The sequence below is a fragment of the Schistocerca nitens genome, chromosome 2 (genome assembly GCF_023898315.1).
Source record: "Schistocerca nitens isolate TAMUIC-IGC-003100 chromosome 2, iqSchNite1.1, whole genome shotgun sequence".
In the NCBI taxonomy this organism is placed as follows: domain Eukaryota; kingdom Metazoa; phylum Arthropoda; class Insecta; order Orthoptera; family Acrididae; genus Schistocerca; species Schistocerca nitens.
Genome location: NC_064615.1, coordinates 734,541,928 through 734,563,080, shown reverse-complemented (window position 1 = coordinate 734,563,080; position 21,153 = coordinate 734,541,928). Strand labels below are relative to the sequence as shown.

Below are 21,153 nucleotides of genomic sequence, written 5' to 3'. Positions count from 1 at the left end.
GTGCATTTTTTGCCTGCTAACACAAGTTGTAATCTGAGTTCCAACTATGCAATAAATTTGGGTGATAGGTGACTTATACTGAATAGGATGATGACCTTTGCATATGTAAAAATTATTCTGGTGTCTGGTTTTGCGATTTTTATTCCATAATGGGTCTTGATTATGGAATAACACTCAGGAGTTGTGGCATGTCCCTGTCGCTTTCGATCACTCTCTGAATTTTAAAATAATGTACGATGGAAGATTAGTTAGTGTATCTTTTTATGATGCAATATATGGGTGAATTTGGGAGTTTCTTGGCTCATCCTTATTGTAACTCTCGCAGTCCTCAGGGGCTGTATTGATCTACATGTTTCTGATTATGCTTTCAGTTCATTTACCCAGTGTTCATTACGGAATTGTCCGTGAGTGGTTGGATGTATTTTCTAAGCTCTCTGAATGTCTTGGAGCAAGATGTTTGCTGGCGTTCCACATTGTGAAATAATAAATCCTTAGTTAATTTCTGAATATTCTTGGTATTGTAAAGCCCCTTTAACTGCACATCACAGAGCTTGCTGAGTTCATGTTATAGCCGAAACGTCTTGATTTATGCAGTGAGTACTACATTGACTATACTAAACAGAATCGCAAATGAATGATTCCTAACAGGTTAGCATACTGCATAGCCACCTATTAGTCGTGAATTAGATTCCTGTTTCTTCACGTGCCTGTTTCGAAGTAATATATAACATCGGACATATCAATTGCACGTAATAAATATTGACACTGATTTGGTTGATGCGCCAGTCTTCGTATATGAAGCTACACATAGTTGGGCATACTCAACCTGAAGCTGACGTATACGGTCACCTTCATGAAACTCAGAGCCTTGATAATCCTTGGCATCAGTTTTCCAGTCGCAGAGGTCACATAAGCGTGCCCAACTCATGTAGTCTAACCCACATACGTGTAGATATAACAAGGACGTAAACCGTTTTTACACACCGCCCTCTTTCAAGGTCTAAGTATTTATATCGCCTAGCCTTCTTACATTAAGGGATACAGCGTAGATATACGTTCCTCCGTGCAGTGCATGAGTTCGTCTGACTTACTGTTTTCCAAAAACTGAAGACAAACTCCCAACGCTATCACAAAAGTAGTACTGAACAGAGCTATTACACGCACACCAATGACGTTGTAATCAGCATGCGACATGCAAGGTGTCGCATTTATCTTGACCAACGCAAATAATTTTTTGTCCAGAAACAAAATACAAAATATTTCAAGTAAATATTCTTAAGGTACCAGAAGGACATTAAATACAGTAGAATGATTGCCTTACTTGTAGATTTACTCGTTATGAAGATATGAACAGGAGCACTTTTTTTTTAATTGAACCCTAAATTTTTTATTCGGTACCCTAATTCCTCTCTTCAGGTTCTCTTCAAAAACGCATCACAGAGAACCGTTTATGTAAAAATGGCGTAATGAACAAGGCAGCACAAAAAGACTTAGGGTCTCCTGTTCTAGCTCATACGTAAACACAGCATTCAACTAAATACGAAACAGAAACGGAAATCTATACTACGATTCTGCAGTACCGTTATCCACCGTGGGCAAAAGTAGGTGAAGAACATTCATAAGTACTGAAAGTGATGCCAGTGGATAGCGACACAGTGGTCCAGGCGTTGGATGAAATTCATCGCTGCTTCGAGTGTGGCCTGCTGAAGTGAATTACAAGAAAACACAATACATTCCGCGTGTTCTCTGGAATTGTTGGATTATTGCATTGAATAAGGGCTTTTATGCAGCCCCAAAGGAAAATATGCGTAGGAGTCAGGAGACCGAGCAGAGCAATCCACTGTTCCTCCACTACCAGTTCATCTGGAAGGATACCTTCTGTTGAGAACGCGTCGATCAAGCAACCCATTATGTACAGGATGTCTAAAGTGTTGCTCTGCATAAGCATTCTGGTTCTTAGCGCCACTTCATCCAGAAGACGAGAAAGAATTCGATTGAGAAATCTGGCAAACGCCCTGCCTTTCAGGTTACCGTCGCCGGAATCTGGGTCAGTAATTAGAGCACGAAGTATCCCACACCTTACGTTGACACTCTACTGGAGCTGATGCTCTACCTGTCTAAGTCATCGCGGGATTCGTAGGATCGCCGGCCGAAGTGGCCGAGCGGTTCTAGGCGCTACAGTCCGGAACCGCGCGACCGCTATGGTCGCAGGTTCGAATCCTGCCTCGGGCATGGATGTGTGTGATGTCCTTAGGTTAGTTAGGTTTAAGTAGTTCTAAGTTCTAGGGGACTGATGACCTCAGCAGTTAAGTCCCATAGTGCTCAGAGCCATTTTTTTGATTCGTAGGATCAATAATCCATCTCCTTTGTAGTTACCTGTTCTCTGTATGAGAAGTAACCATCAGCAGCAAAAGGAACATCAGAGTAGTAGTTCAGGTTGGAGAGCACCTGATGTTCCCACTGATAGAATTGTACATCGATTCTGAGAATCATTTCCTTGCAGTTCTCTGTGTAAGTTTGCATTATGAGTGGAATAGTGACGCCTTAGAACGCAATGTTCACTGGTTTTAGGTTTGCCAATCTGCTGTTCAAGCTGTCGTGTTCTCGAGCGTGGATTCCTTGCAGAAAATGTGAGAACAGTAACTTCGGGGCTTCGTCAGTGCGATTTCTACGGCAGTTGCTTTTCCTTGGATTAAAGCAACCTGTTTACTGGAGCGCCACATGGTATCACTTTCTGTGGAGTTCCCCTCCTTAAGTAGCATTTTGCTTACCTTTAACAATTATAATATAATGCAATCAAAGAAATTTTTACAGTACTATAGTACTGTACTACCTATATCCGTATTGTAAATAAGAAAACGTTATTGTTATTATTGTTCTGTTAACTTAAGTGCTCCGTAGGTGAGCGGAATTTTATCTATCTCTTAGAAGGTGAAAGTTGTACTCGCACAGAACTTCAACTGAAGAAGGTTGAATAGTTTGCGTTTTCTTTGTGTTCCTTTTGTTTATTGTCAGTTCCAGTAAGTGGACGAGTTAAGCGTACCTCGGATACCTACACTGTGAACTACAACACGACAGCCAAAGTCTTTTTGTGCTGCTTGTTCAAAACACCCGTGTGTACATGAATGGTTCTCTGTGATACGTTTTTGAGGAGGTCCTGAAGAGAGGAATTGGGGTACCGAATAAAAACTTTAGGGTTCCATTAGTAAGAAAACGTACTCATGACAGTATCTTCATAATTAGTAAAGCTACAAAAAAAGCAATCATTCAGTTTAATGTTTCTTCACAAATGCTGTGCTCCAGACGTAGATTATCAGAAAAATCTTGCTCAGATTAAGATCAGTGTCAGACACTGGTAGACTTCTTTTACCCATGAATGTCTTCTGCGCCTGTGCTAGTCTGCTTTCTGTGCCTCGTCCGTCAGACGGTAGGTTGATTCCAGTTTACCAGGATTCCTTCATTTCATCTACTTTGTGGTTCCCAATTTTGGTGCTAAGTTTTTCACAAATTTCATTTCTGCTAGTCGTCATCACTTTCGAGTTCCTTCATTTTACTCTGAATCCATACAGTGTGTTCATTAGATTGTCCATTCCTTTCAGTATACCTTATAGTTCTTCGCTGAGAATAGCAGTGTCATCAGCAAATTTGTCACAGATAGTCTTTCATCATGAATTTTTATCTCACTACTAAGAATAATGTTTTATTTTCGACATCGCTCCTTCGCTGTAAGGACTGAACAGTAAGGGTCAAAGATTGCAAACGTATCTTACACTCTTTCTAATAATAGAACTAGATCTTCCATTCCTAGCCCTGAACGTGATAATTCCTTCTGTTAAAATGTCCAGCACGTAAAACACGAGCATTATCTATTAAAATTTATGTGCATCGTAGCATGATTAGCATTTTCATGACAAAATCATTGCACAAATTCCATAAGGGATGCGATATTGGGTAGCCCTGTACTTTCACCTTGTGAAATTGATGTACATGCAAGTTCACACTGCGTTATCCGAAATCATCATTCCGTGACATTTGATGATAGGTTACTACATAAGGAAAAATTTGACTGTCACAATAAAATCTTTGTTGGTAGCACTTACGAAGCGAGGAACAGAATCTATCTTCATCAGTTTATTTAACAGTATGTACAAATCAACACTTTGTATTCGATACATCAAGAGTGTAAAAAGTTCAGAATTGAGAAAAAAGTTACTGAAACCTTGGAAGATTAAATTGTGACGAGTAAGAACTATGCTTAAGCGAATCTTACTTGAATCTCCCTCGATTTTCAGGTGGTATTGTTTTGTTTCGATTGCATCCAGGAAAGCTTCAGAGAAGAATAGAGCAGCTGAAGAGAGCAATTATGATTACAGACCTGAACACGATGTGATTAAATGGACATTTAGCCACTTAGAACAACTGAAAACAACAGCTCAGTGTCAGTTACACAGTCAGTGAGAGCAGCACCGCTAGTTCCTGCTACTAATAAGGCGAGTACACCGTTCGCTTGTTACATATTTTTTCCGAGCTTTAAGACAAGAGCGACTGCAGTAATGGAAAGGAACTGTGATTGTTGTGTACAGATGCGAGAAGAACTCGCGACCCTTCGCTCACGGCTTCAGGGTGCTTTGGCTTCCGTCACACAGCTTGAGACTGTCGCCAAGGGGCGTCACTGTGGGGGATCAGACGCGGGGATGCGAAGGACGTCGAGCACGTCCCACGTGTCCTCCGATCGGTCCACAGCTGTGACCTCCCCGGGTACTGCCTGCACTGAGGTTGATCCCTTAACCGTGGTCGAGTGGTAGATCATTCCAAAGTCTGGCAGGCAGCGAAAAACTTTCCGAGGGGCTGATCATAGGGCCTCCCCGGTTCGTTTGACGAACAAGTTTCGGGCATTATCTGTGGCTGACGATGTCTCTGAGCCGGATGCAGTAGTCCACCCTGTTCCAGAGGAAGCTCCTCGCTCCACAAGGTCTGAGCACTCACAGAGGGTGGGTTTGCTGGTAATTGGGAGCTCCAACGTTAGGCGCGTAATGGGGTCCCTTAGGAATATGGTTGCCAAGGAGGGGAAGGAAGCCAGTGTACTCTCCGTGTGCATTCCGGAGCGAGTCATTCCGGATGTGGAAAGGGTGCTTTCGGATACTATGAAGAGTACAGGGTGCAGCCAGCTACAGGTGGTGGCTCATGTCGGTACCAATGACGTGTGGCGCTTTGGATCGGAACAGATTCTGTCTGGTTTCGGGTGGCTTGCGAAAATGGTAAAGACTGCCAGTCTTGCTTCCGAGATTAAGGCGGAGCTCAGCATCTGCAGCATCGTCGATAGAGCCGACTGTGGTCCTTTGGTGCAGAGCCGAGTGGAGGGTCTGAATCAGAGACTCAGGCGGTTCTGTGACCGTGTAGGCTGCAGATTCCTTGACTTGCGCCATCGGGTGGTGAGTTTCCGAGTTCCGCTTAATAGGTCAGGAGTCCACTACACACAGGATGCGGCTACACGGGTAGCAGGGGCTGTGTGGAAGGGAATGGTCGGTTTTTTAATTTAGAGGGTCTTAGGGAACCACAGAAGGGGCGTTCGTCTAAAAGTGGGCAGGTAAAACACAGTAAGGTGGTTGTAGAAACGATTGGTATTGTAGTTGTAAATTGTCGTAGCTGTATTGGGAAAGAACCACAGCTCCAAGCCCTAATAGAAATCACTGAAGCTCAAACAATTGTAGGTACAGAGAGCGACTAAAGCCGGAAATAAATTCAGCCGAAATTTTTTCAAACGATCTAACAGTGTTCAGAAAGGATAGATTAAATACAGTAGTTTGCCTTGTAGCGAAATTGAAGTAGATAGTTCATGTGAAATAGTTTAGGTAGAGGTTATACCTGACAATCGGACTAAACTATTAATTGGATCGTTTTACCGACCCCTCGACTTAGAAGATATAGCTGCTGAACAGTTCAAAGAAAACTTGTCTCATTTCAAATACGTACCCCGCTCATACAATTATAGTCGTTGGTGACTTCAATCTACCCTCGATATGCTGGAAAAATTTTACGTTTAAAGCCGGCGGCAGGCATAAAACATCATCCGAAATTGTACTGAATGCTTTCTCAGAAAATTATTTTGAACAATTAGTTCATGAGCCCACTCGAAGCGTAAATGGTTGCGAAAGCATACTTGACGTCGTAGCAACAAATAATCCTGGACAAATAGTGAGTGTTGTGGCGAATACAGGGATTAGCGACCACAAGGCTGAATGTCGGAACACCTACAACAATCAAAACGAAACGCAAGGTATATCTGTTTAAAAAGCTAATAAATATGCTCTTAACGCCTTTTTAAGAGACAGTCTTCACTCCTTCCTATCTGATCATGTAAGTGTAGAAAAGTTGTGGAATGTTTTGAAAGCGACAGTATCAACAGCAATTGAGAGATATATACCACATAAATTAATAAGTGATGGTACTGATCCCCCATGGTACACAAAACGGCAGCAGAGGATCAAATAGGTAAAAAGACGAGGGCTAGTAGAAACCCTTAGGTAACAGAAGAAATATTGAATTTAATTGATGAAAGGAGAAATAAAAATACAGTAAATGAAGCAGGCAAAAAGGAATACAAACGTCTCAAAAATGATATCGACAAGAAGTGCAAAATGGCTAAGCAGGTATGGCTAGAGGACAAATGTAAGGATGTAGAGGCCTATCTCACTAGGGGTAAGATAGATAATGCCTACAGGAAAATTAAAGACAACTTTGGAGAAAGGAGAACCACAAGCATGAATATCAAGAGCTTTGATGGAAACCCAGTTCTAAGCAAAGAATGGAAAGCAGAAAGGTGGAAGGAGTATATAGAGGGTCTATACAAGTGCGATGTACTTGAGGACAATACTATGGGAATGGAAGAGGATGTAGATGAAGAAGAATTGGGAGATATGATACTGCGTGGAGAGTTTGACAGAGCACTGAAAGACCTGAGTCAAAAGAAGGCCCCCGGAGTAGACAACATTCCATTAGAACTACTGACAGCCTTAGGAGAGCCAGTTCTGACAAAACTCTATATCTGGTGAGCAAGATGTATGAGACAGGCGAAATACCCTCGACTTCAAGAAGAATATAATAATTCCAATCCCAAAGAGAGCAGGTTTTGACAGATGTGAAAATTACCTAACTATCAGTTTAATAAGCCACAGCTGCAAAATACTAACGCGAATTCTTTACAAACGAATGGTAAAACTGGTAGAAGCCGACATCGGGGAAGATCAGTTTGTATTCCGTAGAAATACTGGAACACGTGAGGCAATACTGACACTACGACTCATCTTAGAAGATAGATTAAGGAAAGGCAAACCTACGTTTCTAGCATTTGTAAACTTAGAGAAAGTTTTTGACAATGTTGACTGGAATACTCTCTTTCAGTTCTGAAGGTGGCAGGGGTAAAATACAGGGAGCGAAAGGCTATTTACACTTAGTACAGAAAGCAGATGGCAGTTATAAGAGTCGAGGGGTATGAAAGGGAAGCAGTGGTTGGCAAGGGAGTGAGACAGGGTTGTAGCCTATCCCCGATGTTATTCAATCTGTATATTGAGCAAGCAACAACGGAAACAAAAGAAAAGTTCGGAGTAGGTATTAAAATCCATGGAGAAGAAATAAAAACTCTGCGGTTCGCCGATGACATTGTAATTCTGTCACAGACAGCAAAGGACTTGGAAGAGCAGTTGAACGAAATGGGCAGTGTCTTGAAAGGAGGGTATAGGATGAACATAAACAAAAGCAAAACGAGGATAATGGAATGTAGTGGAATTAAGTCGGGTGATGCTGAGGGAATTAGATCAGGAAATGAGACACTTAAAGTAGTCAACGAGTTTTTCTATTTTGGGAGCAAAGTAACTGATGGTGGTCGAAGTAGAGAGGATATAAAATGTAGACTGGCAATGGCAAGAAAAGCGTTTCTGAAGAAGAAAAATTTGTTAACATGGAGTATAGATTTAAATGTAAGTCGTTTCTGAAAGTATTTGTATGGAGTGTTGCCATGTATGGAAGTGAAACGTGGACGATAAATAGTTTAGACAAGAAGAGAATAGAAGCTTTCGAAATGTGGTGCTACAGAAGAATGCTGAAGATTAGATGGGTAGATCACATAACTAATGAGGAGGTGTTGAATAGAATTGGGGAGAAGAGGAGCTTGTGGCACGACTTGACTAGAAGAAGGGATCGGTTGGTAGGACATGTTCTGAGACATCGAGGGATAACCAATTTAGTATTGGAGGGCAGCGTGGAGAGTAAAAACCGTAGAGTGAGACCAAGAGATGAATACACTAAGCTGATTCAGAAGGATGTAGGCTGCTTTAAGTTTTGGGAGATGAAGGAGCTTGCACAGGACAGAGTAGCATGGAGAGCTGCATCAAACCAGTCTCAGGACTGAAGATCACAACAAAAACATCACTAACGTCGATTTGCAGTAGGATTTTAGAACATATACTGTATTCGAACATTATGAACTATCTCGAAGAAAACGATTTATTGACATATAGTCAGCACGGATTCAGAAAATATCGTTCTTGTGAAAGACAACTTGCTCTTTATACTCATGAAGTAATACGTGCTATCGACAGGGGATGTCAAATTGATTCCATATTTTTAGATTTCCAGAAGTCTTTCGACTGTGACTACGGAGTATCGCCTCAGTTGTGCGACTGGATTCGTGATTTACTGTCAGTAAGGTCACAATTCGTAGAAACAGACGCAAAGACATCGAGTAAAACAGAAGTAATATCCGGCGTTCCCCGAGGCCCTCTATTATTCCTGATCTATATTAACGACGTAGGAAACAATCTAAGTAGCCGTCTTAGATTGTTTACAGATGATGCTGTCATTTACCGTCTTGTAAAGTCATCAGATGCTCAAAAGAACTTGCAAAATGATGTAGATAAGGTATCTGTATAGTGCGAAAAGTGGCAGTTGACCCTGAATAAAGAAAAGGGTGAAGTTATTCTTATGTGTACTAAAAGAAATCAGCTAAATTTCGATTACGGGAAAGTCACACAAATCTGAGGGCTGTAAATTCAACTAAATACTTAGGGATTACAATTACAAATAACCTGAATTGTAACGATGACATAGGTAATATTGAGGGTAGAGCAAACAAAAGACTGCGATTCATTGGCAGAACACTTAGAAGGTGCGACAGGTCTACCAAAGAGTCTGCTTACACTACGCTTGTCCGCCCTAATCTGGAGTATTGCTGTGCGGTGTGGGATCCGCATCAGGTGGGACTGACGGATGACATCGAGAAAGTACAAAGAGGGGCAGCTCGTTTTGTATTATCGCGAAATAAGGGAGATAGTGTCATAGACATGATACGTGAATTGGAGTGGCAATCATTAAAACAAAGGTGTTTTTCGTTGCGACGGGATCTTCTCATGAAATTTCAATCACCAGTTTTCTCCTCCGATTGCGAAAACATTCTGTTGGCACCCACCTACATAGGGAGAAATGATCATCACTATAAAATAAGAGAAATCAGGGGTCGCACAGAAAAATTAAAGTGCTCGTTTTTCCCGCGTGCCGTTCGAGAGTGGAACGGTAGAGAGACAACATGAAGGTTGTTCATTGAACCCCTTTCAGGCACTTTATTGTGAATAGCAGAGTAATCACGTAGATGTACATGTAGATGCACACTCAAAGAAATAAAAAGGTTGTTCGCGTTCGGTTACGTTAGGTTAGGTTAATGTTTAACGTCCCGTCGACAACGAGGTCACTAGAGACGGAGCGCAAGCTCGGGTTAGGGAAGGATTGGGAAGGAAATCGGCCGTGCCCTTTCAAAGGAAACATCCGGGCATTTGCCTGAAACGATTTAGGGAAATCATGGAAAACCTAAATCAGGATGGCTGGAGACGGGATTGAACCGTCGTCCTCCCGAATGCGAGTCCAGTGTGCTACCACTGCGCCACCTCGCTCGGTGTTCGCGTTCGTCTGGGAAACTGAATTCACATTGTATTTGCTGCTACTGTCAACTTACGGAAGTAAAAATGGAGATTTCGTAATCAAAGACTTAAAAAATGAATTTTGCCCGACGAACAATGGAAGTCGTGATAATGAATGTTACGAAACTTATATGAAGGTGGGTCAGCTAGATACCCACATGAAATTATGGGAAACTGACCGATGAGATTCTGTGTTAGATTGTTAGCGCCAAGAAAAGAGGTAAAGGGCGATCCAATGGACGATACATTGACGACATAAAGAGGGAAGCAGGAGAAGGAACCGAAAAGCTGAAGAACGCAACGTTTGGAATGATCTGGAATTGGCCACGTATCCAGCAGTGGGTGCTAAATGGCTGCTGCTGACGATGACGAAGAACAGGTTGCGGCTTGTCATCGAGACGCTAACCGATTGGCCGTCCTGGACTGGAAACTTGGTTGATGGACTTGTGCTTAAAAATATTGCCACCATCCGTTAACTTTAGACAGATGACTATTCCACCACCTAGCCACCTCTGAGCTTCACCTCCATACAGTGTGTCAATAACTCTCCATTGTTACTCGTCCTATGAATGATGGCTCGATGCCATCTGATCAAGTTGGCTACATCAGTATGGTTCTCTCATTGTTACTGAACGAACCCCTACATCACTTTCGAAACTGCAGCAATAGAGAATTTATATACGTGTATCCCGATTATCTTGATCATTGAAAGCCACTTTGGATCTAAGGTGTATCAAGCAAATATTCTTCATCTAACAGGGGGACTATCTTTCTAGTATCTTTGTTCGCTACGAACATATGAACTGTTGTACTTTTTTTTCAACAGCATCCTCTGTTTCTTTATTCTGTGATACACGTCCTCCTGTCAAGAATTGTGAGCAAATCGGAAATGGAGGAAATCGAAATATTTGAGAGGTGGTGCGGTAAAAGAATGTTGAAAATTAGATAGATCGATAAAGAATGAGGAGGTTCTCCCCAAATCGGCGAGGAGAGAAATCTTTGGAAGACAGCGATAAAGATGGGATCGGAACGATGGGACATGTGTTACGAAATTAGGGAATGAGTGAGCTGTGGATGGTACAAACTGTAGGGGAAAACAGATATTGGATTGTACCCAACAAATACTTGAAGACGTTGGGTGGAAGTCCCTTTCTGAGATGAGGCTGGCACAGGTGACTGAGTTGTGTCGGGCGCAGTCAAACCAGTCATAAGAGCGATTGCCCCCATACCCCCCCCCCTCCAGCCCTTAAAAAAAACTACTAAAATCTGTTCGGCAAAGTATTGATGGCTGTCCGCAAGTATATCTGCATCTAGTATGATGGAATCCTCGCACATTTCACAAGAACAGTTAAGTATTCACATTATGAGGCAATGGATAGATCGTCCTCGTGCGTTACACTGATGTAAAGCCCTTTGATGCCAAGGATGTTATGTACTCCGAATACCATTCCCGATATTACAGCCGGCCGAAGTGGCCGAGCGGTTCTAGGCGCTACAGCCTGGAACCGCCTGACCGCTACGGTCGCAGGTTCGAAACCTGCCTCGGGCATGGATGTGTGTGATGTCCTTAGGTTAGTTAGTTAGGTTTAAGTATTTCTAAGTTCTAGGGGACTGATGACCTCAGAAGTTAAGTCCCATAGTGCTCAGAGCCATTTGAACCATTTTTGAACAGACATTACAGAGGATCTTATTAAGACTGAGACATTTGGATATTCCATATCGATATTCCATATCGAATGAGGTTCAGAACACACTGTTCAGCACCTATTGTCAACCGATACGTGTATGCGCGTAATTAAAGGAAACGTGTGTACAGATATTCTCCATTCTCAGAAACTAAACGGGCGCGTCATGTGTATAATTCATATCCGACGAGCTAAAAGTAAGTGTTCCTCAGAAAAGATGATAATACACTGTGTGTGTGTGTGTGTGTGTGTGTGTGAGAGAGAGAGAGAGAGAGAGAGAGAGAGATGCATAATGGCCCCTCTACGACATACCATAAGATGGCTTTCGGAGTCTACATGGAGATGTAGATGTAGATTGTCCCTCTAAGCTGTTCAGTGAGCTTCTGAAACACACTGTAAAGCTGTTTCTTGTGTGGCTGGTTTCGAAATTATAACAATTCGCCATGTGTTCCAAGAAATAGCTTTTGAATTAATCTGCCACCTCATTCTTTTTCACACTTCAGTTTACACGAGTAATACCAATTTACTGTTTTATCTTGTTAGATTTTTAATTATAATAGAATAAATCATCCACGAACCTACTACGGTGTCGTAGCAGGCGGAGAGGTGATACTCCGACGTGGCGCGTCCCAGGTGGCGGATAGGGGGGTCCTCACCAGTTTACCGGCGGACTTGAGCGAAATAAAATAGCTCTCGCGGACCAAACACTAAACAACCTCTACGGCTAACAACCGCAGTTGTAACTCGGAGCTTGCTCCATACAAGGTTGACTACCTTTGAAAGTCAAACATGGAAGGAAATCTTTCAAGGAATAATCCACCGCTTGGCAATAACCAAGGAAGACTGCACTCGGATACGGTGGGCAGTCACCTGAAAGATAACTTGGATGAGTCGGAGCATCTGAAAATACCCAAAACGGACAGACGACCAAAACTCAAGACAGGACAAATAAACTACATTGCGACACACAATATAAATTTCCTCATACAACCAGGCAAACTCAAAATTCTGACAGATGAAATGGATCACAAGGGGATTCTCATAACCGGACTTCAAGAAATGAGAAATACTGATCAGGAGCCGATAGAATCACAAGGATATAGGATTTATAAGGGAATACCAGGGAAAAGAGTCATGAAACAGTGTCCACAATTTGGAACAGGATTCGTGGTGAGTCTGAAAATAATAGAGTCCATAATAGAATTTAAAGCACAATCTCCCAGGATCTCAACATTAACTCTAAAAGCTGCAAATAAAATGTACACAATAATAAATGCCCATGCCCCGACAAATGATAAAAATAATAAAAAAGAACACAGAGAAGAGGTAGAAAAATTTTGGGAGCTCTTAGATCAAACGACGAATAACATTAATAAAAATCACATCAAAATTTTAATTGGAGACTTCAATGCCCAGTTAGGAAGGGAAAAGAGATATAGAGACATAATAGGGAAATGGACAGCACAAAGAAGAACAAACAAAAATGGCATAAGACTAGTGGAATTTTGCAGAAACCATGACATGATCTCAAAGTCGACGTATTTTAAGAGAAGACCAAGTAAACTTAAAACTTGGAAACATCCAGACTGGAAAAAAGGAGAATGGCAACTGGACCATGTCTGCATGGATAAGAATTACCACAAGGAAATTTACAATGTGAAAGTACTGAGAGGGACAGATACCGGATCAGATCATTACATGATAAAAATTAAAATTAAATTAACCCCATTAGCAAAGAAAAAATCCCACCAGAAGAAGAAGAGAACCTATGACCCTCATAAACTGATACAAAATGAGGATTATGAAGCACAAACCAGGGATATAAAAATAACAGATGATCTGGAAGAAATAATTCCCAAATTGAAACAAATAGCTGAACAAGTTGCCCCTATAAATCCAAGGAAAAAACACCAGTGGTGGAACGATGAATGTGATGAAGCAGTGTTGGATCGACACCAAGCCTGGTTAAGGCATCAAAATGAAAAAACAGATAAATCATATTTGGAACTCACAAAACAAAGGAAGACAACACAAAAAATAATAAGGAGAGTTAAACGTCAGTACCAAAAAGATATACTTCTAATGATAGAAACAAATAGTGAAAAAACAAACTCAAGAGACTATTACAAAATATTTGGCAGACAAGTACAAAGATATGATCCTCCAACATTAATGTTAAAAGATAAAGATAATAACCTAGCCCATAGCAAAAGTAAAAATACAGAAATTCTAGCAGAAACATTTAACAAGTTACTAAATTGTGAAGATCCCCCAGAACTTCTTCAGATAAACACAGAAACCCCAATTAAAACAACAGCAGAAAATATAAATCCACCTACAATTAATGAGGTCTACAGAGCTTTGAAAGAACTCAAAAACTACAAAGCAAGTGGAGAAGATCAAACGTTTGCTGAACTTTGGAAATATGCAGCAGAACCAGTAAAGATAGCATTACACCAATGCATAGTAAAAATCTGGAATGAAGAGAAATTACCAGAAAATTGGACTACTGCTATAATACATCCATTACATAAGAAAGGAGAAAAATCAAATCCAGACAACTATAGAGGAATTTCCCTTTTGGACTGCACGTATAAGATCATGTCAAGAATACTATACAACCGCTGTAAAGATCAACTAGAACTGGAACTGGGAGAATATCAAGGTGGATTTAGATCCTGGAGAAGCTGCCCAGAACAGATAATCACCCTGAAGTTAGTTATGGATGTCTACAAAAGAAGGCAAAAACAACTAGTCATAACCTTTGTAGATTTCAAAAAGGCGTATGATTGCATCCATAGATCTTCAATGATGAAAATATTAAGGAATTTTGGACTTCATCCTAAATTAATAAAAATGATACAGTTAACCTTAACAAACACCAAATCCAAAGTAAAATTTAGAGGAGAAATATCTGAACCATTTACGATTAAAACAGGGTTGAGACAGGGAGATTGTTTATCACCATTACTATTCAATTGTGCTCTTGAATATGTAATGAGAGAATGGTACAAGGAAAATCCTATGAATATTAAAATTGGAACTAAGAAAGATAAAATAAACCTAAATTGCTTGGGATTTGCTGATGACCTAGCATTACTAGCTAATAATATTCAGGAAGCCACAAAACAAATAACAAGCTTACAAAATATAGCACAAAAATTAGGACTCCAGATATCATTTGAAAAGACTGAAATAATGGTAACGGATCCACTTGTAATAGATCACATCACAGTGAATAATAGGGAAATTAAAATAGTGAAACAATTTAAATACCTGGGTGAAATTATAACACATAAATTGGACGAGAAACCTGCATGGCGAGCAAGAACTAATAAAATGATACAAGCTCAAAAACTAACATGGTCTACGTATAATAATAAATGTCTATCAATTAAAACAAAATTAAAACATTACAAGACGGTGGTTCAACCAGAGGTTACATACGGAAGTGAAACTCTTTTTAAAGTCACCCAGAAAAACAGAATTGACAAAATTTTAAAAGTAGAGAGAAGAATTGCTAGAACATGCATAAATAAGAAATATCAAAAAGCTGGGCAATGGCGGATAGTTCCAAATGAAGTGGTATACAGAGAACTGGAGCCCATCACTGATACTATACGAAAGAAAAGGATCTCTTTTTGTGGTCACATTCTGAGGACACCAGATTATCAAGGAAAATTATTGAGAAACTCTGGAAGTTGAAACAACAAGGAGGATGGCTTAAGGAAATAAGAGAGGATATGGAAGAACTGGAAATAACCCTGGATGATTTGCAGAACAAAACGCCAAATTTAAAGAAGTTGAGGGACACAGAAATAAGATTTAAGCCAAAAATTGACAAACGACATACAATGAAAAGGGTATTTACAGATAAGGAACGACGAAAAGCATCGGAACGAATGAAGAGATACTGGGCCACTCGGAAGGGGAAAATTCCAAAGAAGAGGACCAGAAATGATTGACTGAAGTGGTCCAATGAGGCCGTAAAAGCAGAAGAAGAAGAAGAAGAAGAAGAAGAAGAATAAATCATATATTTTTGCTGTTGCGTAAATGAAATACAAACTACTAGGACCAGTACCGAAGAAGAGTATCGACAATTGTCTAGAAAAACTCGTACATCCATTTAATTTTTCAGTCGCATCAGGTATCCTGTATCACCAGTTACGTAATTATTGTGGATTGAGCGTTTCTCTTTCAGCGTGAGTAATTGTTATGAGTAAAGTGAGCGAAAACGAAACATTGGTCAAATAACTGCTAACAAAATCCTGTTGTCCGCAGCTCGTGGTCGTGCGGTAGCGTTCTCGCTTCACGCGCACGGGTTCCCGGGTTCGATTCCCGGCGGGGTCAGGGATTTTCTCTGCCTCGTGATGACTGGGTGTTGTGTGCTGTCCTTAGGTTAGTTAGGTTTAAGTAGTTCTAAGTTCCAGGGGACTGATGACCATAGATGTTAAGTCTCATAGTGCACAGAGCCATTTTGAACCAAAATCCTGTTCGTTTTTGATAACAGTAGTTGTTCCCGTTCTGCACAACTACGTCTCGTATTACAAGCGATTAATCATTACTAAAAATTCCATCATATCTACATCTACATCTACATCTACATAAATACTGGACAACGCACCGCATGGCGCATGGCGGAATGTACCTCGGACCACTACTAGTCATTTCCCTTCCTGTCTCACTCCTAAACACACTGTGTGAAAAACGACTGTCTACATGACTCCGTAAGGACGTAACCTCTCTTCTCTTCGTGCTCCTTACATGGAATGTACTTTGGCGGCAATAGAATATTTCCGCCGTCACCTTCAAGCCCCAGTTCTCTTAATATTTCTCATAGTATTCCGTGAAAAGACTGTCGCCTTCTCTTCACATGAGTTGACGAAGCGTGTCCGTAATGACTGCGTGTCGTTAGAACCTACCAGTAACAAATATGGCAGCCCACGTCTGAATTCCTTCGATGTCTTCTTTTGATGCGTCGTCATAGGGATGCGAAACACTCCAGCAGTACTCAAGAATAGCTCGCACTAGGGTCCTGCTTATAACTGAATCACATGTTCCTAACCATCTCCCAATAAACCGAAATCGACAGTTCACCTTCTCTACAAGTCCTCATATGTCCGTTCCATTTTGTATCGCTTTGCAACGTTGAGCCCAAAGATATTTAAACGACGTGACAATGTCAAGCACGACATAACTAATAGTGTATCCGAATGTTACAGATACGTTTTTCCTGCTCCTCCACATTAAATTACAGTTTTCTTCATTGAGAACTAACTGCCGTTCATCACACAAACTAGAAATTTGATCGAAGTCATCTTGTATACTGCAATAGTCACTCAACGACGACGCCTTCACCAGCAAGCAAGCGAAGATGGCTGCTCATAATGTCCGTCAGACCATAGAGACTAAAAACGGTCCTATCAAACTTCCTGGACCACTCCTAACGATACCCTTGTCTCTGATAAACACACGACTTCCAGGACAAAGTACTGGGTTCCATTACATAAGATGTCTTCCAGCCACTCACATATATGGAATCTACGAGGCGTGTTTTTTTAAGTAAGTACCGTTTTGAAGTTTAAAAAAAAGACGTGCTGAGATATCTCAATAATTTTATTTTTACATGAAAGCCTGTACCTTAATCTACTTTTCTACATAATGTACGTCAATATTGAGGCACTTGTCATAACGTTGCACCAGTTAACCACTGCATCACCACTGGTTTGACTTCGTCATCGTCTTGAAGACGCTGACCGCCCAGGAGTTTCTTCGAGTGCAGGAACAGAAGGTAGTCACTGGGCGCCAGATCGGGGCTGTACGGAGGGTGATCTAGAGTTTCCCATCGAAAAGATGTGATGAGATCTTTGGTCTGATTCGCCTCATGCGGACGGGCAATGTCTTGCTGCAAAACGATGCCCTTGCTCAACTTCCATGGACTGTTGCTTTGATTCTGGTGTGACGTAGGCCAACCGTGTTTCATCACCCGTTACAATTTGGCTTAAGAAATCATCACCGTTGTTGTGGTACCGCTCGAGGAAAGTCAATGCACTGTCTAAACGTTTGGTTTTGTGCACATCCGTCAACATTTTCGTTACCCAACCTGCGCACAGTTTTCGGTAATTCAAGTGCTCGGTCACAATGCCTTACAAAACTCTACGAGAAACATTAGGAAAGTCATCCCGCAAGGAGGATATCGTAAAACGTCTGTTTTCTTTCACCTTATTGTCCACTTCCTGCACCAAACTTTCATTAACGACCGAAGGACGCCCACTCCGCTGTTCATCATGCACATTTGTGCGGCCATCTTTAAATGCTCTCACCCACTTTCTTACCATTCCATCACTCATAATGTTTTCTCCGTAAACTGCACAGATCTCACGACGAATATCGGTCGCTTTTAGGCCTTTAGCACTAAGAAATCTTATAACAGCCCGTACTTCACAGTCGGCGGGACTCACTATTATCGGATGCATCTTAAACACTCAGTACACAGCGTAAAAAAGGAAGAATCAGACTGTAATGGCGTCAGTGCGTAGATTAAGGTACAGGCTCTCATGTAAAAATAAAATTATTGAGATATCTTAGCACGTCTTTCTTTAACTTCAAAACAGTACTTACTTAAAAAAACACGCTTCGTATTCCATGTGTTCGTACCTTGGTTAACAGTCTGCAGTGTTGCACCGTATCAAGTAAGTTTCAAAAATCTACGGAACAGGAATCTCCCCGTGCTTCGCAGGATATCGTGTGAGAAAACGGTGAGCTGATTTTCGCACAAGCGATGCTTTCTTCATCTGTGCTAATTCGTGCACCGAAGTTTATGCGTCTCAAGGAACTATTTCATATTCGAACTGTGAATATATTCAAGAATTATGCAGCAAACCCATGTTAAGAATACGGGACAATTATTTTGCGGGTTCGTTTTTTCACACTTCTCGTATAAGAAGGAGATGCTATGCCTTTTATACAGTCGCGATTGGTCAAAGGAGTCAGAGTTTAGGACATACTTCTCAGTGGATTTCCTGATGACCTGGTTAACTGCATGTCCCGTGGGTGCGGGAATAATAATTAGAAACGAGTACTCCATGCATGAAAACATACACTATCGCTTCGACGACAGAAAAAGTTTTCAAAAGACAATATAAAATGTGTCATCCAGTTTCCTATCCAAAGTCGATTTGCTTTAAGAAATAAATCATGGAACAAACCGGCTGTAATAGATTTATTATCAGTGCTGTTAACTAATTTCTACTATTAGGTATTTTGAAGCGCTTGTGGCAGGTGTCTACCTTCATATAACATGTGGCTAAATATCCAGTACGCATTTAAAGGCACATGTCGCTTACATGTGTGTGTATGTGTGTGTAGTACAAATACAACCAACAGTTGTTTTAAACTCTACAAAGAAGCATCATTAATTCAATCTGGATTACAGGAACTTGTATCTGCTGTAGAAAAATTACGTATTTTTCAGGTATTTCGTATCATCCAAATCTATCTTGATGGCTTATTCAAATGGTTCAAATGGCTCTGAGCACTATGGGACTTAACATCTACGGTCATCAGTCCCCTAGAACTTAGAACTACTTAAACCTAACTAACCCAAGGACAGCACACAACACCCTGATGGCTTATTCTTACCTTTGCGAAAATACTTGAAAGGACTGTATACCAGCGCTAAGTATTCTGAGCACACGCATTGATTTGTTTACTCATGAATCGGTTTTAATTGCTTTTTGTTGCGGTGTCTCTCAAGCAGAAATTTTGTCTCTAGAAAATTTTAGAAAATCAAAATATATTTCATCATATTGACGAGTAAATATTATCTTACTCTGTGTTTGTTTAAGTCGCTCCATATTAGTGTCACCAGCCATAAAAGGAACCAGGTTGTAGCGGCCTTCAGCGACAAGGGTCCACGGCTCTTCCGTCAGAAACGCACCGTCGTTTTCAGGTTCGGCAGTGGGTGTCCAGATGCAGTCGAACAAACTTAGGCTTTCCTGTAACAATGAATTCCCGTTTTGTACCTCGTTTGCTAAGTACATTTAATGAATTACACATGTAAAGAACAATAGAGACATCTAAGCAAAAAATTGTTTTGAGCTTTAGTTTATTCGTACTTAATTCCACGTTAAGTATTATACTGTTATTATCACAACCTTTGCTATTAGTAAATACGTTAATCATACCACTTATGAGAATGGAAAAATAAATTATTATATCTCTCAATTAGTACCACAAGTCAGTAGAAAAGGCAGTCAGCCAACGTACTCTGGAAATTAACACTTTGGGTACCGATGTCTGTATTCGACGTTATTGACAGATACCCCACGATATATCTTGATACACATCACTTTATACCTTCGTTCTTCGCCATACCTCATCTGTGGTTGCCCCCGCAGAAGAAACAAGGTAGGAACAGATTTGATTTTACAGATAGGTATAGATTTGGGTTATAGTGCCGTATACACTGCGAACAGAGGGGTTCACGATCAGCACGCTATTACTATGTTCGCAGTTGTGAACAGCGCTCGCGTGTTCGGTGCTGTCGGTTTTCTGGCGAGCACCAAAGGCGCCATCAGGCTCACTGCTGACACCGACAGCGGTGTTACGTGCCCGTAACTTCTGCGCGCCCTGCGATGTCTTACACAGGATGCTCAACTTTTTCCGGCTCATGCGATGCTTGCGAGCGCACCTTAACGCGGCTAGCTACCTGGACAAACTATTTCAATGGAACAAATTATGGAAGCCGTGGAAGGGAAAAATTTGAACGTCCAGACTGAAAATAGTTGATTTTACCGCTTACTCGGCAAACAGAAATGCATAATACTCCACCCAGTCCCTTGCTTCGCAACTAAACCTCTCGATGTGTCAATGACAGCGCTCGCTCACTAGTTTATTACGTTAGTGTTATTGCGATCTGAAAGAAAACAGAACTTGATTTTATTTTCTTACTTCCGTTATTCGTATTTCGTTGTATTCAGTCTCCATACCGGGCCTGGGGCGTTATGCAGCATTTCGGATTAGGACTGTAGTATGCATCTAGTGCCCCTGGTGTCACCTGTGAGTTTCTCATTCTGATGCACATGGTCTGTCTGGATTGTCGGCACTCGGCGAGAGAGTGGTGGGTTCCTAAGTCCTTGGGCACAAGGCGAATGTGGGAGCAGTTCACACAGCTGTTCCCTGACGCTTTACCTGTTGACAGACACAAGGTGCTGTCCATTGATGAGACTATCTGAGCCAGAATAGAACACTTCATCCGTGGGAATCGTGCACGAATTTTCTGAAACTTATGGACAAGTGCAGAGAGTGGCTAAGGTATGTAATCCGAATTATAATCTTAGGTGGATATAAAGTTCCTAACGGATATAGCTGAAGAAAGGCCAGTGAGCTCACATTGTGTATGTCCAATGATTTTGTCCACTTGCATTTAATTTCTTCGTCCTCAGAACTGAATGTTTAATGTTGACTATTCAGGTACTACGCAATCTGTTTCTGCCGCT

The 21,153-nt window shown here is 41.1% G+C and overlaps 1 protein-coding gene across 8 annotated transcripts in view; it reads right to left on the bottom strand.

The window, feature by feature from the left end:
- The window catches only part of LOC126236941 (esterase FE4-like), a 796,743-nt gene that overhangs the window by 737,636 nt on the left and 37,954 nt on the right, over positions 1–21,153 (bottom strand). For all 8 annotated transcript variants that reach the window (XR_007545010.1, XR_007545011.1, XR_007545009.1 and 5 more), the window contains exon 7: positions 19,485–19,650. Coding sequence is in view for 5 of the 8 variants with exons in the window: in XM_049946635.1 (XP_049802592.1) it covers positions 19,485–19,650 (166 nt within the window). In the remaining 3 variants the exon portion in view is untranslated. The remainder of the gene's footprint in view (positions 1–19,484; positions 19,651–21,153) is intronic.